The 27,237-nt window shown below is 34.3% G+C and overlaps 2 protein-coding genes and 1 pseudogene across 4 annotated transcripts; 2 read left to right on the plus strand and 1 right to left on the minus strand.

The window, feature by feature from the left end:
- The first annotated feature begins 1,885 nt into the window (after positions 1-1,885).
- On the plus strand, positions 1,886-2,371 carry LOC147930255 (chloroplast envelope quinone oxidoreductase homolog pseudogene; annotated as a pseudogene).
- A 333-nt stretch (positions 2,372-2,704) lies between these two features.
- LOC104730783 (cysteine-rich receptor-like protein kinase 15) lies at positions 2,705-6,112 on the minus strand. 3 transcript variants are annotated; one of them, XM_010449999.2, is made up of 7 exons: positions 5,178-6,112; positions 4,953-5,093; positions 4,732-4,850; positions 3,918-4,128; positions 3,577-3,814; positions 3,337-3,487; positions 2,705-3,251 (listed from the first exon to the last, which is right to left on the minus strand). In XM_010449999.2, the coding sequence occupies exons 1-7, from the start codon at positions 6,061-6,063 to the stop codon at positions 2,928-2,930; spliced, it is 2,070 nt and encodes a 689-aa protein (XP_010448301.1). In that variant the 5' UTR covers positions 6,064-6,112; the 3' UTR covers positions 2,705-2,927. The 3 variants fall into 3 exon arrangements, with proteins under 3 accessions (XP_010448301.1, XP_087335149.1, XP_087335150.1); XM_087479023.1 differs by lacking the exon at positions 3,337-3,487 and having other exon boundaries at positions 2,705-3,294; positions 5,178-6,091; XM_087479024.1 differs by lacking the exons at positions 2,705-3,251; positions 3,337-3,487; positions 3,577-3,814 and having other exon boundaries at positions 3,918-4,253; positions 4,639-4,850; positions 5,178-6,091.
- Positions 6,113-13,042: 6,930 nt separating this feature from the next.
- LOC147930256 (uncharacterized) lies at positions 13,043-16,330 on the plus strand. The gene is made up of 2 exons (XM_087479787.1): positions 13,043-16,037; positions 16,129-16,330. Exon 1 carries the CDS (start codon positions 13,818-13,820, stop codon positions 16,029-16,031), a length of 2,214 nt encoding a protein of 737 aa, XP_087335913.1. The 5' UTR covers positions 13,043-13,817; the 3' UTR covers positions 16,032-16,037; positions 16,129-16,330.
- The last annotated feature ends 10,907 nt before the right edge of the window (positions 16,331-27,237 follow it).

Genomic DNA, 27,237 nt, shown 5'->3' on the forward strand with positions numbered 1-27,237 from the left:
AAAACCTCTTTGACCTGTGATTTTTGTTTTAAAGGATAGAGCCAGGTGTATATGGTGAAATGATCAACAAGAATAAGATAGTATTTGTGATTATCTGTGGATATAATTGGTGAAGACCAAACATCAGTGTAAAGATATTCAAGTGGCTGTGAAGAAACAATAGTGTTTGAGGAGAAAGGCAACTGATGACTTTTATTGATTAAACACTCAGAACATGAGAATTGTTTTTGGGGAGAAGGAGAAAGAGGTAAAGAAAAGGTGGAAACAATGCCTTTTAAAACAGAAAATGATGGATGCCCTAGTCGAAAATGCCATGAAGAGAGATCGGTCTTGGAGGATGGTGTAGCCGAGAAAATGGAGATGGTGTTGGATGTGACCGGCCACTCATACAGCTCATTCTTAGTTCTGCCTTGGAGTAATTTGACCCCCGTGCTCAGATCCTTCACCTAAAAGTATGCCGGATAGAAATGAACGGACACTTGATTAGCATTGCACAATCGATAAACCGATATAAGGTTTTTAGCAATATTAGGAACATATAAAACATCTGTAAGAGCAAGTGAGAGAGATGGGGTAGGGAGTAAAGCGGAACCGGTATGTGTGATCGGAAGACCAGACCCATCTGCAATGGTGACCTCTTCACCTCCAGTATACGGTTGATGAAGCGAGAGATTTGCAAGATCAGATGTGATGTGGTGTGTAGCACCAGAATCACAAATCCAAGGGTTGTGCAATGACACGGCTGCAACGTTGGCTCGCGGCTGCCATGGTGTGTAGCCACCGCTCGAAGGAGAGTAGCCACGACCCGAAGCTTGAAGTTGTGAACACCGCCATGCACTGTGACCAAACACACCACAGATCTGGCAACGACCCTGATATCCACGGCCACTAGAGTCACGTGAACCGGTGTTTGAGGAGTTCCACTGTCCACGAGAATCACCACGATGTTGTTGACGAGAGTTGGAGTTGTTATGACCACCTTTGTTCTTATAGGCCACCACATTTGCAGTAACCGGAACAGGGGAAGACGCATTAGCAAGTGATTGAAGCTTCAGTTCAAAGTTGATCAGCTTCTCATGGATCTCTGTCAACGATGGTGGTGTGTCACGGCCATCAATCTGATCAATGACAGGTTTGTAATCATCTGGAAGACCACCAAGCACAAAATCAACCTGGTCTTCATGATCCATCGGCTTTCCAAGCAAAGCGAGTTGGTCGAACCTAGTGGTGAAACCCTGAACATATTCATCAGCAGATCTGGTACCCTTCTTCCACTGTTTGATTTGTTCACGAATCTGTTTGATGTGTCCCCAACTTGGTTTGGCGTAGGTGGAGGAGAGAGTGCTCCAGATCTGAGCAGAGGTTGTTGTTTTGGAGAGAAGCGGTTGGACTTCAACAGTAATGGCACCAAGAAGACCAGAGTAGATGAGCTGATCTTGTCTCTGCCAAAGAGCATAGTTCGGATTTGCAGAGGTGACTCCATCAGCAGTCACGGTAGTAGCAGGAGGAGAAGTTGTGCCGTCGAGATAGCCGGCAAGATCATAACCGGCAAGCAAAGCCTTGACCTGACGGTTCCACATCAGGAAATTTGAAGCCGTGAGCTTAGTAACGTTAGACATATTAACGTTGTGGAGAGAGGATGCATCAGAGGTAGCAATGATCTCACTCTGAGAAGAAGACATGGTCGAACAAAGGGTAGCGTGAAGAGCAAGTTTGAAGAAAAAGAGAAGAGAAAGGAAAGAAAACAAGAAGCGGCGGAGAGAAAGAAAAATTTAGGTTTAGGTCTTTGGATCTACTGCTCTGATACCATGTAAGAGGCAAAGCTTGATTATTATTATGTGCAGCATTTACAATATATATAGCTTTGTACACAAGGGTTTTGCAAATGATTAATTACACATATATTCACTTTCTATATATCTCCTTTACAACCGCCACATGTGGTGCCCGTAACATTGACTTTGTCAAATCTTTAGGAGCGGATGAGGTTCTCGACTACAAGACTCCTGAGGGAGCAGCTCTCAAGAGTCCGTCGGGTAAGAAATATTATGCTGTAGTCCATTGTGCAAACGGGATACCGTTTTCGACATTCGAACCAAACTTGTCGGAAAATGGGAAGGTGATAGATATCACGCTGGGGCCTAGTGCTATGTGGACGTATGCGGTAAAGAAAATAACCATGTCAAAGAAGCAATTGGTGCCGCTCTTGTTGATCCCAAAAGCTGAGAATCTGGAGTATATGGTAAATCTACTGAAAGAAGGGTAATTGAAGACTGTGATTGACTCGAAGCACCCTCTGAGCAAAGCGGAAGATGCTTGGGCCAAAAGTATCGATGGTCATGCTACTGGGAAGATCATTGTCGAGCCGTGATAGCATTTTGACCGTCTTCGACTGTCTGTGATACTAAAAGTGTTTCTTCCGTTTTACATTAGTTTCTTTTTTGAAGTTATTTTCACATTACTCTCTTTTGTTTATATACACCTGACTGGATCCACAGTTATAAAACCAAATGAAAAAGTGAATGAAATAGTGAGTACTGTAGTAAGTATTGTTTTCACGCATCGAACTAAGAGTCAGGCGAGATCGCTAAGATTTGTTAACGCCATCTTCAACCACAAACGTCATTATCAGCTCCGGCGCGGCGACCAATATGTCCATGGGCTTGGCTTTTGCCACTAGATTTATTCTCTCCGTAGACTAGTGTTTTGCAGATTTATGTCTTTCAAATATGACATTGAGCACTTTTCTACAATATATATTTTTAAAAAATATAGAAATAAAACACTAAATACATCACACCCTAATATATGTGAAAAGAAAATTTTTACGTGAACAAAGAAAACACCATAATATACATGAAAAAAAAAAAAAAAAAAAAAAAGCAGAACATAGCAAATTGGTTCAAGCGTGAAGGTTAACACAACATTCAACGGGGATGTAAATCAGTTATCGAAGCATCACCAACAGACGCTAGAACAGACTTGCTAGTCGTAGATTGATTTGAATCAACCGTCTCTTTTTTGGGTCCAGTCTGAACGAAAAACCCTGGTTGCTGAGGCACTGGTAATATCACAGTATTACTAGTAAGCATCGCGTAGATGGTTGACGAGGTCGGACGCTCTACAGGATCTTCTTGAACACATAAAAGACCGATGTGAATGCATCGAACCACTTCACTCTTCTGGTAATCATCTGCAATAACTGGATCCACGAGATCTAGTGCTGTTCCGTTATTCCAAAGCCTCCACGCCTAAATTATCAAGTAGTCTATCAGTTCTTGCAACCATTGTTCACTGTAAAATGTAAGTATAAAAATTTATCGTTTTTAGACATACATATGTGACCAAGTTATGTGCGATGTCAGTCTCGTCGAAGCTTCTATTCTTCCTACCGCTTATAAGTTCAAGAACTAACACTCCGAAGCTATAGACATCAGATTTCATTGAGAACTTGCCATGCATCGCATACTCAGGAGACATGTAACCGCTAGAATCGGTGAAAAACTTTAGATGTTTGGAAAAATAATGTTCACACAAACTTTTACTCATGAAAAGTTACATGGGAATTAGACTTACTAGGTACCAACTATCCTGCTTGTGTTCTCTTGGGTTTGGTCCATTCCAAAGATCCTTGCCATTCCAAAATCAGCAATTTTCGGATTCATATCCGCATCCAGGAGAATGTTACTCGCTTTGAGATCACGGTGTATGATAGTGAGCCGTGAATCTTGATGAAGATATAGAATCCCCCGAGCAATTCCTCCAATGATCTTGTGTCGTCGAGCCCAGTCCAGCTGACCTTGTTTTGTAGGGTCTGTGCATATACACGAATTATAGTTGGCTCTAAAGATTTGAAACCCCAATTTTTAAGGTTGACTAACTTGAATCATTGAAACAAAATTATCAATGTAACTGACCAAAGAGGAAGTAATCAAGGCTTTTGTTGGGCACATACTCGTAGACCAATATCCTTTCTTCTCGCTCTAGAGAAAATCCCAACAGCCTAACCAAATTTCTGTGTTGAAGTTTCGCAACAACAACAACCTCGTTCTTGAACTCTGTTTCACCTTGCCTCGAAGTTTTTGACAACCTCTTCACCGCAACTTCAGTCCCATTAGTTAATATACCCTATCCATCACCATCATCTCGTTATCGTTTACATGGAATTTCAATTAGAAAAAGTACACAGCCTTGCACTTATTTTTCGTTAAAAAATAAAAAAAAACTATTTTATTAACAGTTGTTACTTATGGCTGTAAAGACTTTAACTTTAAAATTTTAGCTATAGAGAATTTGGTTGTAGATGTTTTGACTGTAAAAACTTTGACTGTTAAAATTTGATTGGTAACAAACACTTTTAAATTTTTTATAAATTATTTTTACACATTAATTATTCTTATTTTTTTCTCCTTCTTTTAAGATTCATTTTAATAATAATTATTTTTATTTTCATTATCATCATTTTAATATATTTTAATAATAAAAGTAACAGTTTCAGTTTTAAAAGTATTTGTTACCAATCAAAATTTAACAGTTAAAGTTTCTACAGTCAAAACATTTACAGCCAAATTCTCTACAACTAAAATTTTAAAGTTAAAGTCTTTACAGCCATAAGTAATAGCCATTACCAATCGGGGCCTAAGGGTGAAGTTGAATAAAATAGTAATTTAAGGGATTATATTTTTAGAAATCCTTTTTTAAAAAATAAAAAAAATAGCAGTATATATATACCTTATACACCTGACCAAAACCACCTTGACCAATCTTATTACTGTGTGAATAATCATTTGTTGCAGCTCGAATTGTTCTATAATCAAGTTGCAGCGAATCTATAGTTGTCATATCATCCCCTAATGCAAAATAAAAGTCTTAGCAATCAGAAAAAAAAAAAGAAAAAAAGAAAAAAAGAAGCTAATCGATGACATTAATAAATCTGTTAGCTGAATCTTTACCATCAAACGTGGGTGCAGTGTCATAAGCCTTCTTCTTTGCCCTCTTTGTAAAGAAACAACAACCAGCAATGAAAAGCAGAACAGCCACTACGACAGATACAATAATGGCTACTATTAACAAAGTTGAATTCCCACGTTTCCCTGCGTTCCAAACGAACCAAAGTTTTTAATATTTCTATATTAGTATTGTTAATTCTGAAAGATGAAAAAACCCAAAGCTCTCACCAGGCTGTGAAGGAGAAGGAGAAGGAGGAGGAGGAGGATGAGCTGACACCGGAGGAATAGAAACCGATGGTTGTGTTGGTGGTTGCGATAGTGGTGGCAATGGTGGTGTTGTAATCGCGGATTCGTTGTAAAAAGAGTAAAGCTCGTATCTTGAATTACAGCTCGGCACAATAAGTCTTCCTCCGATATATGTAAAGGGTAACTGATTGATGCTAAATTGCAGACAATTAAAACACTCTTGTCTCGTCAGATCAGGAGTGCACTGAACTAGTACGTACAAAATCTGGAACGCAGTAAAATGGCCTTTCCTCGCATCAAATTTTCTTGGGCTGGCCACGGCTTCGTTGGCGGCTTCGTTCATCGTGGACAAAATCGTTTCTCTGAATCGGTCTTGTTCGTTTGTGGCAATAACTTTTCCGTTAGTTTGGGTATAGTCTCCATCGGTCCTAAGAGTCGAAAGAATATTCAGGTGAGAATATCTAAGCACACACTCATCGTAATAGAGCACGACCTCTTTCACATTGGGACACATAGTTAAGGATTCTTTGACTGAAAAGGCAACGCAGCTTCTGCAAACTTCCGGGGAGACGTCTCCGCGGCAAAGGAAAAGTCCCGTGACCCTGTCCGGGGCTTGTCCCGCCGTGGCATTTTGGAATCCGGTAGAGTATGAAGCGTTGCGTGAAGAGAGGGAAGACAAAAGGGTTTTGAGATTGGTGAAGTAAGTGCTTTTATATGAATACGTTGGCGTTGCCGTTGCCGTTGCCGTTGCCGTTGTTGTGTTAGGACAGTTGTGGTATATGTAAGTATGATCTTGAGCAGAGGCTCTCAATCTAGTGATGAAGGAAAAAAGGAAAAAAAGATAAATGAAAGAGGCGCACGAAGTCATGCTTTCGTATACACGTAACTTCTCCCCTATTTCTGTTTCACGCTGTGGAGCTCCCATTTATAAAGTGGAATAAGGGATGGTTTTGCCCCTTTGAAAAGTCCATCAAAATCAAAGTAGTTTTTGTTTTTTTCTTAACAATCAATAGGTAAATAAACAATATTGGGTACCATAATTAAAAATGTACATATATATTATAAAAAAACGTGAAATTAAAAATTTAACCAATTTCCAATTTTTTATTATTATACAACATTTGTAAAGTAATTTGAAATTAAAAATTTAACCAATTTCAATATCTTATTATACACTTACTTTACACTCAATATTTGTAAAAAATTCTATAGTTTTATAAATTTTATATATTATATGATGATTCAAAGGAACTAAAAAATATCAAATAAAAATGATAGTAGAATCATAATTTTAAATCTTAACAAACTCTTCTAAAAATCTATATTTTAAATTGTGAAACCTTATATGGATAATTTCGAGAATCTATACTATGAAAGTTGCTCAACTCTCTCCACATGAGTGACACCTCAGCAGTGGAGAGAGGTACACCTGTCAACCCAAATTAAAAACAAACATATTTAAAATTAAAGAGGAATTTGAAATATCTTCCATATCTTTTATTCTTTTTCATATTACAAATAATTTCAATATTTATATAAGAAATCTAGATAGGCTTAGTACATGTTGATGTATTCTTTAAGTAAGTAGATGCATCACCAAAAGATAAAAATGTATCGAGAGTAAAACCAAAGATTTGCTTCGTCCTCTTAGGGTAAACCATGAAAATATAAACATATGGTTTAAGCGTTAGACTTTGAGTGACATCTCAGTAATGGAGAGAGTGTCATCTGTCAATCCAAATAAAAACACCTAAATTAAAAAACAAACATATTTAAAATTAAAAAGAAATTTGAAACATCTTCCATATCTTTTATTATTTTTCATATCACAAATAATTTTAATATTTATATAAGAAATCTAGAGAGGCTTAGAACATGTTGATGTATTCTTTATGTACGTAGATGCATCACCAAAAGATAAAAATATATCAAGATTAAAACCAAAGATTTGCTTTGTCCTCTTAGGATAAACCATGAATATATAAACATATGGTTTAATCGTTAGAATTTTCTCAACAATTTGAAGGGCTGCGACAGTGATTGGGAATTTGGTTAATATTGTAGAAAAATTCATGAAAGTGTGTCCTTAGAGAAATAAAATTTAATATATGAAAAAGATCGGATTTTTGTTTACTATCAAATGAAAGATAGTTAAATCAATGATATAATGTTGGTTGAGAAAAATACAGAGAGCAAAGGAGAAGGAAATTAAATTAGATTTAAGAGTTATATTCAAGAAATTGAATAGCTAACAGGAAGAGAAGTTGTCTATCTTAATTATAACCATTAAAGAGTTAACTAAGCTGCATGAAAATCTTTTTGATAAAAAAGAATTTGAGAGTCTCATGGTATATAGTTGAGAAGCTTAAATACAAATACAATATCTAAAAACCTAAGTTTTAGACAAGAATCTTTAGATAAGAATTGTAGGATGTTTAAATGTTTTTGTCTACCAATCAAATGTGCAAATGCCAAATGGTATGATTATTGTACTTTCTAAAAAAATATGCTAATAGTTTTCGTCTACAAAAATTACTTAAGCTTCAAACAAAATTTAGTATTCTTTGCCTCCTCACAAAAAATCTAAGTTTTGTTTGTTAATATATAATTTTTATTTTTTTAATTGTGAAAATATAAGAAAGCAAAGAAGGTATTGCAATAAATGTTTATATATATATAAACAAACTCGCATGTAGGCGGGTACTCATCTAGTTAATTGTAAAGATTGTTTGGATACACTTATATAAGTATTTTCATTTTTTACATTTCTCCTTAATAACCTTATTTATAATATGTGATATATCAAGATTTTTAAGATTTTTGGCCATGATATATGTCTTATTTAATTTTTTTTTTTTTGATATTTTTAGAGTATTTTAGTGTCAATGCAGGTTCATGTGAGATTTGGGATCAATTCGAGTGTTTTAGAGCAATTTAGACAAGATTTATGCACAAGTTTTGAATTTGCTCCAGAAATTTCAGCTATTTGCAATTAAGCCCCATATCGTGTTTTTAGACTATATATAGGATTTTAAGTTCATTGTTTAGATCTAAACTTTATTTGGAGAGAGATTTTGTAGCGAGCTTGAAGAGATTAATCATAAACTCTTTCATAGAAGATTTAAAACTCTTTTACTCATATTAATTTCCATTTGCAATTCTGAATTACCTGAGAAATTCTCTAAGTCTATCTCTGTGACACTCCAGTTTGTGGAAGAGTTTTAAAAAATTGATTTGGCCATTTATGTCACCAAAATGCACTTATCTTTTCGGTTAAGGATCCTAAGAGAACTCTAGAGTTAAGCGTGCTTGAGCTGGAGTAGTTTCAAGACAGATGACCTTCCGGGAAGTGATTGTCGAATATGTGCAAGTGAGGAAAGCCCACTAAGCAAGGTAGGCCCATGGACCGGGAGTAGACATTGGCCCACTAAGCAAGGTGACGGTTGGGGCGTTACAAGTGGGATCAGAGTCGAATCCAGACGAGTGTGGAGTTGAGTGGACTCATACCCTCGGGGGTGATGGTCTTGGTGTGCAACGAGAACGTTGCGATCTGTTAGTGAGAGTGAACTGTGACATCCCAGTTTGCAGAGAGTTTTAAAAGAATTGATTTGGCCACCTATGTCACCAAAGTGCACTTATCTTTTCGGCCAAAGATCCTAAGAGAACTCCAGAGTTAAGTGTGCTTAATCTAGAGTAGTTTCAGAATGGGTGACCTTCCGGGAAGTGATTGTCGGAACTGTGCGAGTGAGGACAAAACACAGGGAAATATCATGTGGTGATTTGTAGGGACGGTAAACAAGTCTTTAAAGCCTCCCAGACGTAGCAAACCGACCGTCAAATATGGTTGGGCTCACGGGTTGGGTGTAAACGTGGGGTCCAGTAATCAAGGTTGGCCCATGGACCGGGAGTGGACATGAGTCCACTAAGCAAGGTGACGGTCGGGACGTTACAATCTGAAACAACCCGACCCTTTTTTATAATAATAATATATAATTAAGCATCACATACTACTTAATTAAACCAACTGAACCACAATTCAATAATAAACCAACAACAACCAATATGCACAGCGGAAACATACCAACAATACATAACCAACATATCATCTATACAATCACATTCCTAACAATTCTATCCAACAACCTAGCATAACTCTATCCAAGGTTCCAACATCAATAACATATCCATAACACATTATCCGAGATCCTAGATCATCCTCCTCCTCATCACCATGATTCCACGTCACATACCTGCACACCATAAACAACAATTGAGATGCGTAAGTATTATCACAAATACTTAGTGAGAAACCAATGTTTAACAATTAACAACCAAACACAAACAAACTAGGAAAAAACAAGCATCAGCCGCTGCTGAAAAGATTGGTGTCGACCGACACTACCTCAGTGTCGATCAACACTCCTCCTTGGTGTCGACCGACACCTACCTGGTGTCGATCGACACCGACTCTGCAACTTGTTCTACACGAAGCCGAAAGTCGAAGAACCGCTTCCCAAATTCTCCAAATCATCCGAAACTCTCCCAAAACTCTTGGAAACTCATGGAAAACAACAACCACCTACAAGCATACAAGAAAACACCACAAAACACAACCAATCAAGCAAAACAAAGGATGCTCAAGCTTAGATCAGCCCTGGTCATGCACTCACCTCTTTTGCAGGAAGTTCTGACCCAAACAACTACGAATCCAACCCTTAGAAGCCTTCTCCTTTGTTCTTAGCACAAGATCTTCACTCCACAGCAACAGATTTCTCAAACAAGCCAAGGATCTCCCCCAAAAGCCACCAAACTCTCAAGTGCTCCTCTCTCTCTTTTTCTCTCTAAAAGCGGCGACCAACAACCCAACTCACGACCCTAGGTTGATTTTTCCATTAAATACTCGGGTTATAAGGTTTCCTTAAACTAAACCAACCCAAAATGACAATTAAAACGAATTTGTCGAACCAAAAATTGTTGGTGTCGACCGACACCACCCTTGGTGTCGATCGACACCCATCCCAAAAACCCATTTATTGGTTTGCGGATGTTACACAATTTTTCCTTTTATTGAAGACACTCTTGTTACTATTGTTTTTTTTTTTTTAATACAATTTATTTGGTTTAGCTTAATTTTATATATATTAATCTATTGTGTAAATTTTAGTCCTTGTGAAATTTGATCCCTCAATACTATAATGATATATTAATTTAGGAGAGTAGATCTATGGTAAATTTGAGCATATTAATATGACTCAACCATTTGTCTAAAAGTTTTAGCCCATGTGGGATGTTAAATACATAATATTTTTTTTCATTGCTTGAGTAATACATGTCTATTTTTCAATACTAGAATCATGACAAATGCAAAAAAAAAAAATTCTAGAGTTTTATTAATTTAATGTATTATATGATGATTCAAAGGAAGTAAAAAATATCAAATAAAAATGATAATAGAATCTTAATTTTGAATCTTAACAAAAGTTTCTAAATACCTATATTTTCAATTGTGAAACATTTTATGGATATTTCAGATTTTATAATGTAAAATAAAAATCTTATAGTTGTGTTTGGTTAATTATATGTATAGTAGATAAATTTAGACATTGTTTGAATACATGTATATAAACATATTTTCATATCTATATTTACCCTTAATAACCTTCTTAATTTGCTATATAAATCAGTGATATAATTTTATGCAATATCTTCAAACTGTTTCTCTGTAAACTGTTATATTTTTTTGGGGCTTTATACTTATTTATAAGGAGATATAATCATCTATGACACATAACTAAATAATAGTAGCTAGTATATTAATGTTCTATAGATTAACGTTCAGAAAAAGAAAATAGTAGACACGGCACTGTGTATGCCGTGTAATCAGGGACAAGCAAGTCGATCTCGACCCATTGGCCCTGTATTGGGTGGACTCATGTGCAATTTCTATTGAGAGAACAGACAGGCGTAGTAAAGAAGTTGTAACAAAAGATTTCTCAAATTATATGAATGAATCTTGCGGCAAGAATACGTTATGGAATCTCATACACAGAGACGATGCACAATTGGAACAAAGAAAGAGTTCGCCATGAGAAACCCCAAATATATACAGACAAAAGACGAAGACGAAGACAAGTAAATAGGAAGACTCATAAACTGCTTCACAATTTTATCTCTTTTATTTTTGTTGTATAAATTGTTTTTTTTTGACATGGCCTCCAAATCTTATTATATAAAGTTTGATGTCAAAGTTACTCATTAACGAAATCGTGACACGTGTCAATTATATCGATAAGATGTCGACATATGTCCAAATGATTGTTTAATATGATCGCGACATGTGTCAAATTAACGATCTTAGATTTTGCCACATGTCTAAGTTAATTGCTAGAAAAAAAATAGTACGAAGATAAATTAATATATTATAAATTAATATATTATTATATGTAGACATATATATTTACCAAAAAAAAAAACTAATCCAAAAGCAAAAAGAAAAATTTACTTATCACCATAAGGAATTTGAGCATATATCTTATTATATAAAAATGTATATTAAGTGGTATCTCATATCAATCAAAACCTTAAGTACGCTAGAAAATCATGAACACCAAAGAGACAAATACAAACCATGAGATATCAGAAAATCTTGCTAGCAAAAGAAAACGGAGTATCATGAGTGATGATTAGATTGCTATGATCGAAAAGACACTTGCAGATGAACCTCGTATAAGGCTGAATTTAATTACGCTTCATATATGGGTAGACAAACTAGATTAATGTGTAAGTACAATATTTGTATAATGCTACACATATACTTTGACTATTTCCACCTATCTGACTATTTTCACATCAATGAATAATAGACATCATAATGTTAGTGTAAAATATCCCACATCAGAAAGATGTGAAAAGATTTAAGTAATATATAAAGGGTTAGGGTCAATCCACTCATTGCCAATTGGTTTTGAGTTGGAAGCCCATAGTAAAACTCGAATCTAACATGGTATCAGAGCCAGGTTGATTATTGGGCCACCCCGTGGATGTTGTTCCCACATGTGCCCACGCTTCAGATGGTCATGCCAGAGCGTGAGGGGGGGGGGTGTTAGTGTAAAATATCCCACATCGGAAAGATGTGAAAAGATTTAAGTAATATATAAAGGGTTATAACCAATCCACTCATTGCCAATTGGTTTTGAGTTGGAAGCCCATAGTAAAACTCGAATTTAACATATAATATTTTAAAATTTTCATTGATTTTCATTGCCTGACATGGATTACACTTCTAAAAAGACTGATTTGTGTATTCAACTTTTATATAAAACTAGATATTCACCCGCGGTACACCGCGGGGCTATATTTATTAGATTAAAATATATAAAAATTAAGTTGCATTTATATGTTTTATATATATTCAGTTTTATAATTGGTTATAACCCATAATCACCAATTTTCTTTTATATATGCGGAATGATATAATTTTAAATAAATCATATGCACGTCTATTATTGTTATTAGTTAAAATAAAATGAGATAATTTTATCAATATTTGCTTAGAAAGATAAGTTAAAAGATTTTTTTTGAATCTACGCTCTTTGAATAAAAATATTATTAAAAATAGTCATTTTGTAAGTTATCAAATTACAAAAAGTCGAAACTTCATGTCTACTAATTATATTAGTTTCATCAAAAATATTAAATTAAAGATAAAACAGGAAATCAAATAAACTAAACAGAAAATGGCTACAACAATTAGAGAACTATACACGGAAAAAAAAATCTTATCCTTAGGCTTCCATGTATTTTATTCAAGAAAAAAATTGATTTAAAAGGACATATTTTTTTCAATTTGTCTCATTATGCCTTCTACGCTAAATTTGCCACTATGCCTAAATTACCCTTTAAAAAGATGAAACTAACTTTTAAGCAATTTTAAAATTTCAATCACCTAAAAACAAATTCTAGAAATAAGAAAGAGGTTGCCATAAGGTGTTTTTGATGAAAATTTGGTGTTTTAACATTGAAAAAAAATTATTCTGCAACATTTAGAATACATGTTCTACTAATTGTATATATTCTGAAGATATTAGATTATAAATTCTACATACTTTACATGTTCTAAATAATGTAGATTACAAATTCTTCGCACTCTACTTGTTCTGAAAACTTTAGAATAAATATATCTTTTAAAACTTTTAGAAGTCGGATTTTGTATGTCTTCTACAGAAAGTAGAATATATATTCTACACATAACTCTATATTCTACAAATTTTAGAATTTGTTTTCTTCACTTTATACATATTCTACTGAAGTCAGATTATGAAATCTACATTTGATCATGTGTCCTGCGAAAATTAGAACACTAATTCTACACTTTCCTCTATGTTCTTCATAATTTAGAAAGTATATTCTACACTATGTTAGACAAGGAAACTGAATCCGAAATTTAAGGAAACAATATATTTACGTAATCCCGAAATTATGCTAATCATATATATTCTTAAGATTACGTTCTAACATGTTTAGAAAACGTGTTCTGAAAACATTAAACATTTTTAATCGATTTTGTTCAAGTTTTTTCAACATTTTCCAACCTAAATTTCATTCAAGAGTCCATTTTGCAGTATGTTGCAAATCTATGTAACATGTGGTGTATGGAGATGTAGCGGCCAAAATGAATGGAGATTTATTGTTGATGAAGAAAAACGTGGGAGACTTCTTACTTTTCAAGCCAATTCAACTCTTGAAGAGCTAAAGATGATGGTTTTGGAAGACTATGAAATACAACAAAATATGGTTGATGTGGAATTTAGTTATTTACCCTTTGATCTCAGTGTTGATTCTCTTCCGGTTGTTATGATGAATGATCGTCAAGTGAAAAATTTTGTTGCTTATTGGAGAATGAAGAATAACATACGGTTGTGTGTGACGTTTAAAGCCACGGTGAATGATAGAAGCAATATTGATCTGAATAAGGAACCAAACGATTCAAGTGAGGGAGGCGTTGACGATCTTCTGTGTGAAAAGCTGCCAAAATTTGTGAGCAAAGCAAAACCGAATGATTCTAACTTCATAACTTCTAAGGACGCTGAAGTTGGTGCTAGATCTATGATGGTTGATTCTATAGTAAAGAAGGGACAATATTTCAAAAGAAAGGAAGCTTTACAGGCAAGTTTAGAAATTTTTGCGATGAAGTATAACTTCGATTACAGAGTTACTAAATATGGTACAAGATTTTGGTGTATACGCTGTATTAATAATGTTTGCAAATGGTGTGTTTGTGATGAGTGCTTCGAAGGGTCTACGTGTTGGAAAATCAACAAGTATGTGGGTAGCCATACTTGTGCTCCTTCAAGGAAAACGAAATTTGGTAGAACACTTTCAGCAAGAACAATCGGGAATCTCATCAAACATAATTATGAAGGTGTCAAGGAGGGACCTAAACCCAATGACATCATTAATATTATGCGTACGGAGAATGGATGTGAGCTAACTTATTCCCAAGCTTGGGAATCTCGTGAGTATGCAGTTAACGAAGTAAGAGGAATCCCAGTTAAAAGTTTTGCTAAGATACCTAACTACTTGCACATGCTAAAAGAGGCGAATCCTGGTACGCATACAAATTATGATATTGATTGTGATGGTAGATTTAAGTATCTATTCATTTCATTTGGTCAATCAATAAGAGGGTTCTACAAGAAAATTCGGAAGGTCATTGTAGTTGACGGAACGTTTTTAAAGAACAAGTACAAAGGAATTCTACTAGTTGCTACAGCCGTAGATGGTAACTCTAATTTGTATCCAATTGCATTTGGGATTGCTGATTCTGAGAATGATGCTTCATGGGAGTGGTTTTTAATGCAGCTTAAGGTTGTTATTGCGGATGACAAAGATTTAGCTTTTGTGTCAGATCGACATATATCTATTGGTAAAATGATTGGAAAAATCTACCCGTTGGCTAAACATGGTATTTGCATCCACCACTTGATAAGTAATGTGGTAACAAATTATAAAGGAAGAGGTGTGGCTGGTCGTCTTGCAAAAGCGTCAAAAGCTTATAGAATTGCTGAGTTTGATAAACATTTTGCGGAAATTTGCATTATCAGTCCGGTGATTGGAGGTTATCTACAGGAGGCTGATGTGAAAAAATGGGCTATATGTCATTTTCCTGGATATAGATATGACATAAACACCAACAACCCTGCTGAATCAATAAATTCAGCTTTGAGATCACCGAGAGAGTATCCAATAATTCCTTTGTTAGATAGCATTAGAGAAATGTTAATCCGCTGGTTTTATGAGCGTAGGAAATTAAGTGAGCAGCAGAACGACCCTTTAACCATTGAGGTGGAGCAGAAGATTTCTAGAAGAATAGAGAAGGGTGAAAAGTTTAAAGCTTATCCTATATCTCAATTCATATTACAGATTAAAGGTAAAGGAGTAGATTTTATTGTTGGCTTGGAGAAGAGGACTTGTTCATGTGGAAAGTTCGACATAGGAAAACTTCTTTGTAGACATGCCATAAAAGCATGTTTTAGTATTGGGAGAAGTCTGTACCCATACGCTGATGATGTGTTCACTACTGCTGCATGGAGATCATTGTACGAGGAAAACATTAATCCTATAGGTGTTCCTGAAGATGAATGGTGTGTTCCCGAAACTGTTGGTGATGTAAAATTTGTACCACCTGAGACAAGAAGAGGAGCTGGTAGAAGAAGAAAAAGAAGATATGAATCAGTGGAAGACAAGATAAGATCGTCACAAGGAGCGAAGGGGCGTAAGTGTGGCCGTTGTGGTAAAGAAGGTCACAATAGATCGACATGTGAAAACACGATCTAATAATAGGTTTGTTCAGCAACTTTTACACATCATTTCAAATACATGTTTTAGTTTCGTTAATTTAACAATGAATATATTTCTTTTTTTTTCATCTTAGGCTGGTCTTGTTAGCTTACATGGAGGTTTAGAAGCATGACATGTAGTCTTCTTCGTCATTATTTGGAGTTCACATTATTGGATTTCACATTAAATCAATTTTCTTATGTTTTTTAATTTTGAATTGCTTATGTTTCAAATACATGTTATTGGATTTCTTATGTTTTTTAATCTTCAATTGCTTATATTTCAAATACACGTTATTGGATTTCTTATGTTTTTTCATATGTTTATGGTCAATGTTATTGGATTGTGTGAATTTTAGAAGCATGACACCCCAAGTTATAGAAGACGTGTTTGAAATATTTGTGTGTGCCTCGATGGTGTTGAAAAGCTAAATAAGATAACATAAGTAAAAACCTTAAGCTAAAAGACGTGAATTACAACCAAATAAATAAAGAAATGATAATGCCAATAAGCACAAGATGGAACAATAATAATCGTAGCACAATTAAAAATTTAACTAAGGTCTACAAAATGAGGCGACACAGATGGAGGCTCATACTTTGCCATTCGCTCAATGAACACAGGATCAGATGCTGCTTCCCACAAGTCAACTGCAATCTTCGTACGAGCTTCTTTAATGTTGTCATCGTTTATCAAACTCATATCCAGATTATGCATATGACACTCTATGTATTTAAGTGCATACACTCCGCAATCACAGCATTACTTATTATGATTTAGTGGCACTGAAGCAAAAATGATAGAATATGGAGACACATGAAGATATTTACCATAGCTTTTGGTCTGAACTTCCTTCACAAGTTGAGGGATGAGGATTGCAAATGGATCCATATGACTTCTGTGGGTTAGACCAGAACAATCAAATACTTCAACAGTTCTTAGGCCAAAATTAATGCACACAGATATCTAGTGATTATTATTGATGTTCACAGGAGCGTAAACTCTGTCGAAGTCTAATGCCCATTTCTTCCCCGTCTTTCCATGAGAAGGCAAGTAACCGTTTGCATAACCCAAGATCGTAGAATCCCACTTGTGGCCTTTTTACCTTCTCTAAACTTCAAATATTCGTTTTTGATTTGCATGCCAAACAAACAATTCATGAAGCCAACACGATTTGACTTCAGTCGGCCTAAAGATGTATTCTCCCGAAATATATACATCATAGCATCCATTTCCTGAAAAATATTTCATTGTAAAAAAGAAAATTGCAATTAAAAAAAAAAATCTACTAAAGTATTACATAGCATTACAAACAAAAAATATTGCAACGTACCAGACTATGAAGCCAAACGTTGCTTGTCATGACTTGATTTAGTAATTCCTCGTTAATTAAACTTGGACCCAACTGAATCATTCTGCAAATACACAAAAGAAAACACTATGCATAAGCATCGAAAGAGCATAACACTGTAACAATTATAGTAAAATATAATTGAACAACTTACCCCCTTGTTCTATGCCACTCTGCAAAAGCATCGAACCGATCATCAGAAACGAACACCAAAACAGAATCCATGTCAAATTCACCCGCGTTTGTAGTATTCAATCTCCGTACGTCATCTTTGCACAATACATTTTGTGTAGGATCAAACCCAAGTACATCTGCTTTTTGAGATAGGTGTCCTACTGATTTCTGTAATAATTCTTGTGAATCCAAATTAAGATCTATTTCACTATGATGAGTGAAAAGATCATCAACTAAAAACGTTTCATCCTGTCCATACAAAAAGTTTAACAAAAATATGAACACTTATTATTACACCCACAAACATACATATCCGATTACATATTCTTTTAGAGTCTTAAAAAAAAAAAAAAAAAAAAACAAACAAACATAACATAGAGATTTAAGTCTTACGTACTACAGATTTACTCTTTTTTTCTGCTGGAATGGATGGTTGCTCAACCGTGGCTTGAGTGCTTATTGTAATTCCAGCTGAAGTTATAGTATCCTTCAAGAGTGAGATATCCTTTTCTATGTTTTCCAATCCTGTCAACCTTCTTCTCAAAACTCTTGAAACAAGTCTCAAACACACTAATAAAGGACTTCATTTGTTCATCTGTTGCAGCTCGATGTGTTGTTGCTGCTCGCTCATTTTTCCTCCTCTATGCACCATGATCAGGTTGTCTCTTCCTCTTGCAACCTGACTCTTCATCATTAGCAGCTTGCATACTCTCACCACTCTTTGTTGCACTAGACCCTTGATTTTCTTCACACACCTTACTGCCAACATCATCTTTTAATTGAATATGTTCACCCTCCACATCATCAACTTGTACAGTTCCCCAAATATGGTCTCCAAAATCATTTCCAGAACTGATCTTGTCTCTCAAATTATCGACTTCACCATCGCTTGTTTTGTCACGCCGTAAAAACTCAATGGAGTCAACAACGTCGAAATCGCCAGTAATAGATATGTATGGATAAACAATATCCTAAAAAAAAAAAAAAAAAAAAACAGGTAGAAGTTAAAGATTAAACAATGACATCAACTAATAGCAAAAAAACATTTGATAAGAGTTGGGTTGGCAAAGAAAGTGCCCTCGGTCCAAATGTACTTTCTAGTTGGATGATATCATCATATGATACTTTGGCTGCGCCTTTCCAGTTAGAACATCGAGGAGCTTCTCTAAATTCTCTGATAATCTTTTCTCCCAACAACTTTCCAATGTCTGGAATTGCCTCCATCATCCATATTTGAAATGCATATGAGAAACCATCTAATGCATAGCTATTGATCTTCTTCAAATCTTCTCTTTTTTTTCTATGATAGACTTAGCAAGACTTTTAAAAACTTTAAGACCCCAAGGATAAGTCCTCACCTTATCAAGATCCATTACCATCTGGATGTATTTGAGTGGAATATACTTTTTCTCATCCTTAGCCATAACCAACCCAGCTATCACAAGAAGATACACCAATCAGATCTTATCTACCTCCTTCCATTTGTGAATTACAGGTAAGTGCACATCAACCAAGCTCTTAATGCTAATAGTCAGACCTTTTCTCTTCATCAATTTGCTCCAAAATCCACCATCATCTTTCCAATTCTCTAAATCACAACTAGAATCGAAAGTGCAATTGAGCACAGTCACAACATGAAACTCTTGCATTGAAAATCTGAGTGGCTTCCCTCCAAACACAAACCATATCTCTCTTTTTTTCTTTGTAACCAACTGCCTAGACATCATGCTGTGTATCAAACGCCCTGAATACCCTAAACAATTCTTGTAGATTGCAAAGACATGTGAAAAGACTGGATCATTCTTCACTTTCTCATACTCTTTAGGTAATGCTTGTTTGACTTTACCCAAGATAGAAATTCGACAGGAATTGTTAATCTTCTTCACTTGTGGCTCAAATCCATCTCTAAATAGGCGTTTAGGAAATTCTGTTTCCATAGCTACAGAAAAAAAAATTAAGAAAATGATATTCATTAGTATGAACCCAAATCGCTATCATTTTAAATCAATTTTCCCAATATTTAAAACGTTTTAACAAAAAATAAAGTATAAATTTGTGTTTAACACACGAAGACTGCTTCGATATAAATGAATACCTTACACCGATGCCATGTGCTGTAGCTGTTCGTTGGGTAAAGCTATGTGACAACCCGTCCGTGGACCCCACTAGCCTTACTGCTAGTCCCCCATAGGCTGGCCCTGCAGGGCATCGATCCTAACCCCTCACTGTGGATTAACTCACATAATCCACCAGTAGGTTATTGGTGCATCAGGCGTTCCTCGAACCCTCGTCCCTCACCCTTTAACAACCTTCCCACAGGACAAGCTATCACCAATTGATTGTAACATCCGTGTTCCAGAAATAGAGTTTAGGTTATGTTGAGTAAACCAAAAGAGTGGATTTTAATTAATTTTGGTTTAATTAAATCCTGGTTTAATCTAATTAAACTCACGCCTCCTCTCATGCTTTTGTGTTTTGGTCGACATTTTCATCTGAGAGAGGGAGTGAAAGACAGTTAAGTGTTGGTTATTTGGTGCAAAGAAGAAAGAGAAGGAGATCAAACTTTTTCCTTAGTGTTAAGAGAGAAACAGAACTGTCAGGGTTTGGGAGAAGAAGGATTCGACTGGTCAAATCGTTTTTAAAGGTACTGATTTTTGGTATGGTTGTAGCTAAGAGATTTTCGTACACTCGCCTTTTTACAGAAGTGAATTTGGGTTAATATTCTAGGAGATATTGGCAGTTTCGTGGGGCGTTTCTTCTCATTCGCGGATTGAGACCAGCGGGTGTTACGGGATCGATTATGGTTTCATCTGAGATCCGATCGTGCTGAAATTTTGGGTGAAGCTTCTGGACAAATAGACCTTGCTTTTCACCGGAGGGATTAGAAAGTTAACGGTTCGTTTTGATTTCGTGGTTTCACTTGTGAGGTTGTTCTTTTCTGGCAGTTTGTTTTCAATATTTGTTTGTTGTTGTGATTGGTTGTAGGAACAAGTTTGGTTGTTATTGGATATTGGAAAGCCTCTCATTTGGTTGTATTTAGTTTTGTGAATCACTTGTTAAGGTAAGTGCAGGACCATGGCTTATCTAAGCTGGAGATTTTTTCTAATCTGCTTGTTTATGTGTTGTTTGGCTTGTTGATTGTTGATTGATGATTGTTGGTTGATGGTTAGTGATGTCTCTATTGCTTGTGTGTATAGCCCAGTAGATGGGAGGATTGTCTTACTGAGTGTTTATTAAATACTCATGCATTGCAATATGTGTTTGTGGTGCAGGTAAAGGCAAAGTGTGACCGTGGAATCAGGGCAATGAAGAGGAGGATGTTCTAGTGGTTCGTTTGGTTGTCTGGCTTCTGTTAGATTGCTAAAGTGGAGTCCTAGAATGTTGTTTAGGATTGCTGGTTCTTTGTATGTTGTTTGGATCATTAGTTTGTGATTGAAATTAATATTGGCTATTTATATTTATTGGATATTGGTAATATTTTCCGCTGATGATTCTGATTGTGGTTAGGTGGCTAGTGGATATGGGACCACTAGTTGTAGTTTATTATTATATTATATTATAAATTTATTATTTATTATTAAAAAAAAAAAGGTCGGTCGTTTCATTTTGGTGATCAATTGGTGACAGCTTGTCCTGTGGGAAGGTTGTTAAAGGGTGGGGACCAGGGTTCGAGGAACGCTTGGCGCACCAATAACCTACTGGTGGATGTGGATTTCCACAGTGATGGGTTAGGATCGATGCCCTGCAGGGCCAACTTGGGGTCTGTTGGGCCGGCTAGCAGTGGGCTAGTGGAGTCCACAGACGGTCCGTTCGGGCAGCTAGCGGTGGGCTAGTGGGGTCCGCGGGACGGGTTGTCACAAGCTACAAACAATTGGGAGTTTTTTATTATTAAAAAAATGATATTCATTAGTATGAACCCAAATCGCTATCCTAACACATGATGAACATGATCGATTAGCTATACTAACTGTAAGAATAAACACAAATTTCAATCGATTAGCTATACTAACAATAAGAAAAAACACAAATATCAATTGATTAGCTATCTATACTAACTGTAAGAAAAAAACACAAATTTCAATCGATTAACTATACTAACATAAGAAAAGACACAAATTTCAATCAATTAGCTATACTAACTGTAAGAAAAAACACAAATTTCAATCGATTAGCTATACTAACTATAAGAAAAAAACACAAATTTCAATCAATACATTATCAAATTTGGAGAAAAAAATTTGTCCCACAACAATCAATCACATATAGAAACTATATTGACTATATTGAAACAAATTTCAACTGATACATTATCAAATTTGGGGAAAAAAACACAACCACAACAATCCAAACAAACAATTGCATGCATCGATTGAGAGAGAGAGAGAGAAAGAGAGAGAAATCGATTGGAAATAGATTTGGGGAAAAATTTTGAAATAGATTTGGGAAAAAACTCAATTGTGTAGAGAGAGAGAGAGAGAGAGAGAGAGAGAAGCTACCGGAGTCGTCGATCCTCGCCGGTGGGAGAAGCTACCGGAGTCGATTCTCGCCGGTGGGTTACAATCGATATCTCCTGAGAGAGAGATACTCGCCGTGGGTATTGATCGATAATGTCGAGATTTTATTTCTTTTTGGTAGGCGAGTAGTAAAAAAAAGTATACAAAAAAAGAAGTAAAAAAAGTATAAAAATTGAGGATATAGATTAAAAAAAGAAGTATTTTTTTGATTAAATATAGGAAGTATACAAAAAAAGAAGAAATACAGAAAAAGAAATTTTGGTTTTTTCTACAATTAAGGGTATAATAGAGTTATTAAGGGTATAACTGAGTTTTCTGTATTCTAAAACATACTCTACCAAAATTTTTTTTTAAAAAGCATAGTGGGACAAATTGAAGAAAAAATGTCCTTTTAAATCAATTTTCCCTTTATTCAATCTCATAGGAGTAACTGAATTAAAACTTGTTTTTGGAACTGATGATTAATTCTCAATTTTTTCAAGCTTAGGAAATGTTATATTTATGTTTTTGGAAAGTTGCGATTATGGAGGAATAATTGTTTTAAAAAATTGGAAACCTTATCATAATTTAATAAATAGTATATTAAAATTAAAAATATTTAATGTCAATGACATGCTTGTAAATAGGTTTGAACTCATGATTTATTTCATAAATATCTCTAAAAATGTATATATATATATATATATATATATATATATTTTAATAATACTAGGTATTAGTCCACGCTACGTGTGGGTTGTTTCATAATCGCTATTATATTTTGGAAAAATAAGATAAATTAACATGTTATTATTATTTTATTTTTGGTGTACATCAAATTTTTAAAACTATGTAATATGAGTTTAAATAAACTAAAGAAATCAATTTTTCGTTTGATGATAATATATTTGGTGCAATCAAGTCCTATGTACTTCCATGCCATATATTTTTGTAAATTATAGTCATATTTCAAAATTAGGGGCATTCTCAAAAATGCCCCTTTTTCCATATCTCTTTTTAAAAATACCCCTTCATGTTGACCATTTTTAAAACTACCCCTCTTTATATACAAAATGACCAAATTACCCTTTTTGAGTGACAGCAAGAATGTACAGTCATCAAAATCGAAAATATTTTCCCGCCAAAAAAATTTCTCGCCAAAATTTTTTTCCCGCCAAAATCGAAAATTTTTCCCGAAAAAATTATTTTTTCCCGCCAAAAAAAAAAAATTTCCCGCCAAAATCGAAAAATTTTCCCGCCAAAAAAATTGAAATTTATACCTTTTAAAAACCTTGTAAATGCTTTTAAAAAACTTTTAAAAGCGTTTACAAGGTTTTTAAAAGGTTTTTAAACACATTGTAAACGCTTTTAAAAACCTTGTAAATGCTTTTAAAAAGCTTGTAAATGCTTTAAAAGGTTTTTAAACACCTTGTAAACGCTTTTAAAAACTTTTTAAAAGCATTTAAAAGGTGTTTAAAAACCTTTTAAAAATTTTATAAAAACTTTTACAAGGTTTTTAAAAACATTGTAAAAGGGTTTAGAAGGTGTTTAAAAACCTTTTAAAAATCCTTTTAAAAACCATTTGAAAACCTTTTAAAACCTTTTAAAAACCTTTTAAAAATCTTGTAAAAGCGTTTACAAGTTGTTTAAAAAACCTTTTAAAACTCTTTAAAAAATCTTGTAAAAGCCTTTACAAGGTGTTTATAAGGCTTTTATAAGGTAGAAACCTTATAAAACCTTTTAAAAACCTTATAAATTTTTTTTGGCGGGAAAATTTTTTTTTCGAAATTTTTTATCAAAAGTTTTTTGACAAAAAAAATTTTGGCGGGAAAATTTTTTTGAAAATTTTTTGGCGGGAAAATATGTCGGAAATTTTTTGGCGGGAAAATTTTGTTTTTCTTTTTATTGAATAAAATAATTTTCATCTAAGGGTAAAATGGTCATTAAAAATTAAAAGAGGGCATAAATAAAAATGGCCAGAAAAGAGGGTATTTTTGAAAAGGGGTATATCAAAAGGGGTATTTTTAACAAATTCTCTCAAAATTATTGTGATAACTATTTTAATAAAGTTTATTTTGTGGTCTTAGTGATGCATTATTTTTATTCATTTATAGTGATAGCGTAAATTGGTTTAACATTATTTAGGCTATTGTCTAATATTAGTAAGTTAAATCATAAATTTTCTGAAAATTGAGTTTTTGTAAGTCATATGACTTTTAAATTTGTAAGCTCTAATTATTAAAAACTTAATAATTCATCATATATACAGAGAATCATGAGGTCAAAAAGATATTGTAACATCCGCGAACCAGATTCTGTGATTTTTGGAAGGAGTGTCGATCGACACCCTTGTGGCATCGATCGACACCCCTTTGTCTCGGTTCGTCGGGTTTGTTTTAATTCGCAATTTTGGTTTGGTTGGTTTGGTTTAGTTATCTAAACCAAGTATATAAGTGGAGAAGCGACAAATGAAGGGTTTTAGGGTGTGTGGTCGCCGTTTTCAGAGTTAGAGAGAGAGGAGAGAGCCTATTGTGGTTGAAGGAGATTAAAGGAGAAATATCAGAATCGTTAGGGTTTGGGAGGAAACAGTTTCGGCATATCAATTCGTTCTCAAAGGTAATGAAATTTGGTGGTTTTATTCCCAAATCTTTTATCGTCATTCGCCTTTTTACAGAAGTAGATTTGGATTTAAACTCGATGAGTTATTGGCAGTTTCGTGAGACACGTTTTCTCAGACGCGAGTTGGGACCATCGGAGATTGTAACTGAGATCGTGGTCTCGTGTGGTGCCTGATCGTGCTGAAATTTTGAGGGAAGCTTCGTGACATCTAGGGGTAGCTTTTCACCGGAGCGATTTGTTAGTTACCGGGCGTTTCTGGGCTGTTTCAGACATTAGGAGGATCTCAACTGATTGTGTTGGTTGTTATAATCAGTTGATAAGGTGAGTGCATGACCATGGCTTATCTAAGCCTGAGAATCCTTTGTTGTTCTTGCTTGATTGGTGGTGCTTTGTGGTGTTGTTCTTGCTTGATTGGTTGTGTTAGTGGTGTTGTTCTTGCTTGTGGTGGTTGTATTATTGTTCCTATAGGTTCTTGAAGGTTTTGGGTGAGGTTGGAACGGATGATAGGAAACGGAGGTTCGTCGTTCGGATTTGTGCAGTTCGCGTCTGTGAAGGGAGTGTCGATCGACACCAGTTAGGTGTCGGTCGACACCATGTTTGGCCAGTGTCGATCGACACCTCTCTGGTGTCGGTCAACACCAAGTTGCTTGTTATGTGATTTCCTGGTTTGTTTGTGTTTGGTTGTTATTTGTTAAGCATTGGTTTCTCAGTGGCTTGTGTGTATAGCCCAGTAGATGGGAGGATTGCCTCACTACGTATTTGTGATAATACTTACGCATCTCAATTGTTGTTTGTGGTGTGCAGGTAAAGGTATGTGACGTGGAATCATGGCGATGAGGAGGAGGATGATCTAGGGTCTCGTTTGTGTGTTGTTGGTCTTTGCTATATTGTTTATGTTGGGAATCTTGGATAGATATATGCTAGGTTGTTGGATAGAATGCTTAGGATTGGTATTGTATTGATGTTGTAATGGTTCTGTAGGGTTGGTATGTTTCCGCTGTGTGTATTGGTTGTTATTGGTTTAAAGAGGAGTTGTGATTTAGGTTGGTCTAGTTAAGTAGTATGGGCTGCTTAATTATGTATTGTATTTAATGTTATTATTAAAAAAAAAAAGGGTCGGGTTGTTTCAGATATTAAAAATTCTTTAAATTCATATTTATATACAAATACTAAACAAAATAGGAAATGACTACGATTGAATGTAACAAACAATAAACTATATTTTCTCGTAAATTATGATAAAATTAAACTAAAAATTGTAAATTACCTTTATATCCTATTTAATTAAGGTAAAAGTTTGTGAAGTTAAGATATCATTTGTTAAATCGAGGAAAAAATGATATTGTAAAATTTACAAAATTATGTGAGATTTGAGATATAGCTAAAAACAATGATATTGTGAAATTATAAAATTATATGAGATTTGAAATAGAAAAGTTATAGTGAGATATGTGTATTTCTTTTAATAGATTTTTTTTTCAGCAAAATTCTTTTAATAGATAATACAGAAATCAATGTACCAATTGTTTCTTTTGATATGTAACCCATATAACAACGTTTAGAAAAGGTTTTTTAAAAATTGAGATTTGAGATATGGTGGGAGAGGAGAAAAGAATGATTACTTATATGATGATAACCCAAATTAGATAATGGAGATGAATCTTTTTTTTTTTAAAAACAATGTTAAATTATTACAATGATATTTCATCTGGTTTTGTAACCCATACAACAACAAAATAAAATAAATACAAAAAAAAAAAATTTGAGGAATAGTGAAGATATGAGATAATGTGAGAACGGAAGAGTGATAAAATACTAATATGAGAGAATGATTATTTATATGATAAGAATTGATGGCAATTAAATCATATTTAGAATTGTGGGAGTTATATTTATAATTTATTTTGTTTGAATAAAATTCAACTAAAATTTATCTCACATGGCATATTATTCTATATTTATTATTATTATAAATAATAAGATTAATTATGTTAATATATTTAATATCCAAAAATAACATATATGTATATATATATATATATTGCCAACAATAACAAATATTACATACAAAATAAAAAATACAAGAAAGAAAAAATTAAATACATATATAAGTATATATAAAACAGAAGTAATTACTTACTATGATATGGAGGGAGTATAAGACCCTCTTGCATTATTCTATATCTAAATTTATAAATTTAGTAGAAGAAAAATATATATTCAATACGTGGACATTCATATCTTAAAACAAATCTCAGCATAGAGTTTGGAGATGGAGAATTCGTAAATAATAGAGAAATATGAAAGCAGAAGTAATAAATTAGCTCTTCACAAAAAAAGAAAAGAAAAACAAATCATCTTCACCAGAAAAAGGCTAGAGTATACTGCATATATTTTCTGTGTGTTAGAATAGCTAGAAGCAACTATTTATAATAAATAAAATTTTTGTGGGTTATGAGTTTTTTTATAAAAATTCATATGTTATTATAGTAATTACACAATATGTAACTGTCAATTGAAAATTGACATAATCAATTAAAACATCATAATGGTGGTAAGTGGGTGA

Source organism: Camelina sativa, chromosome 12 (genome assembly GCF_030686135.1).
Source record: "Camelina sativa cultivar CO46 ecotype springtype chromosome 12, ASM3068613v1".
Taxonomy (NCBI): domain Eukaryota; kingdom Viridiplantae; phylum Streptophyta; class Magnoliopsida; order Brassicales; family Brassicaceae; genus Camelina; species Camelina sativa.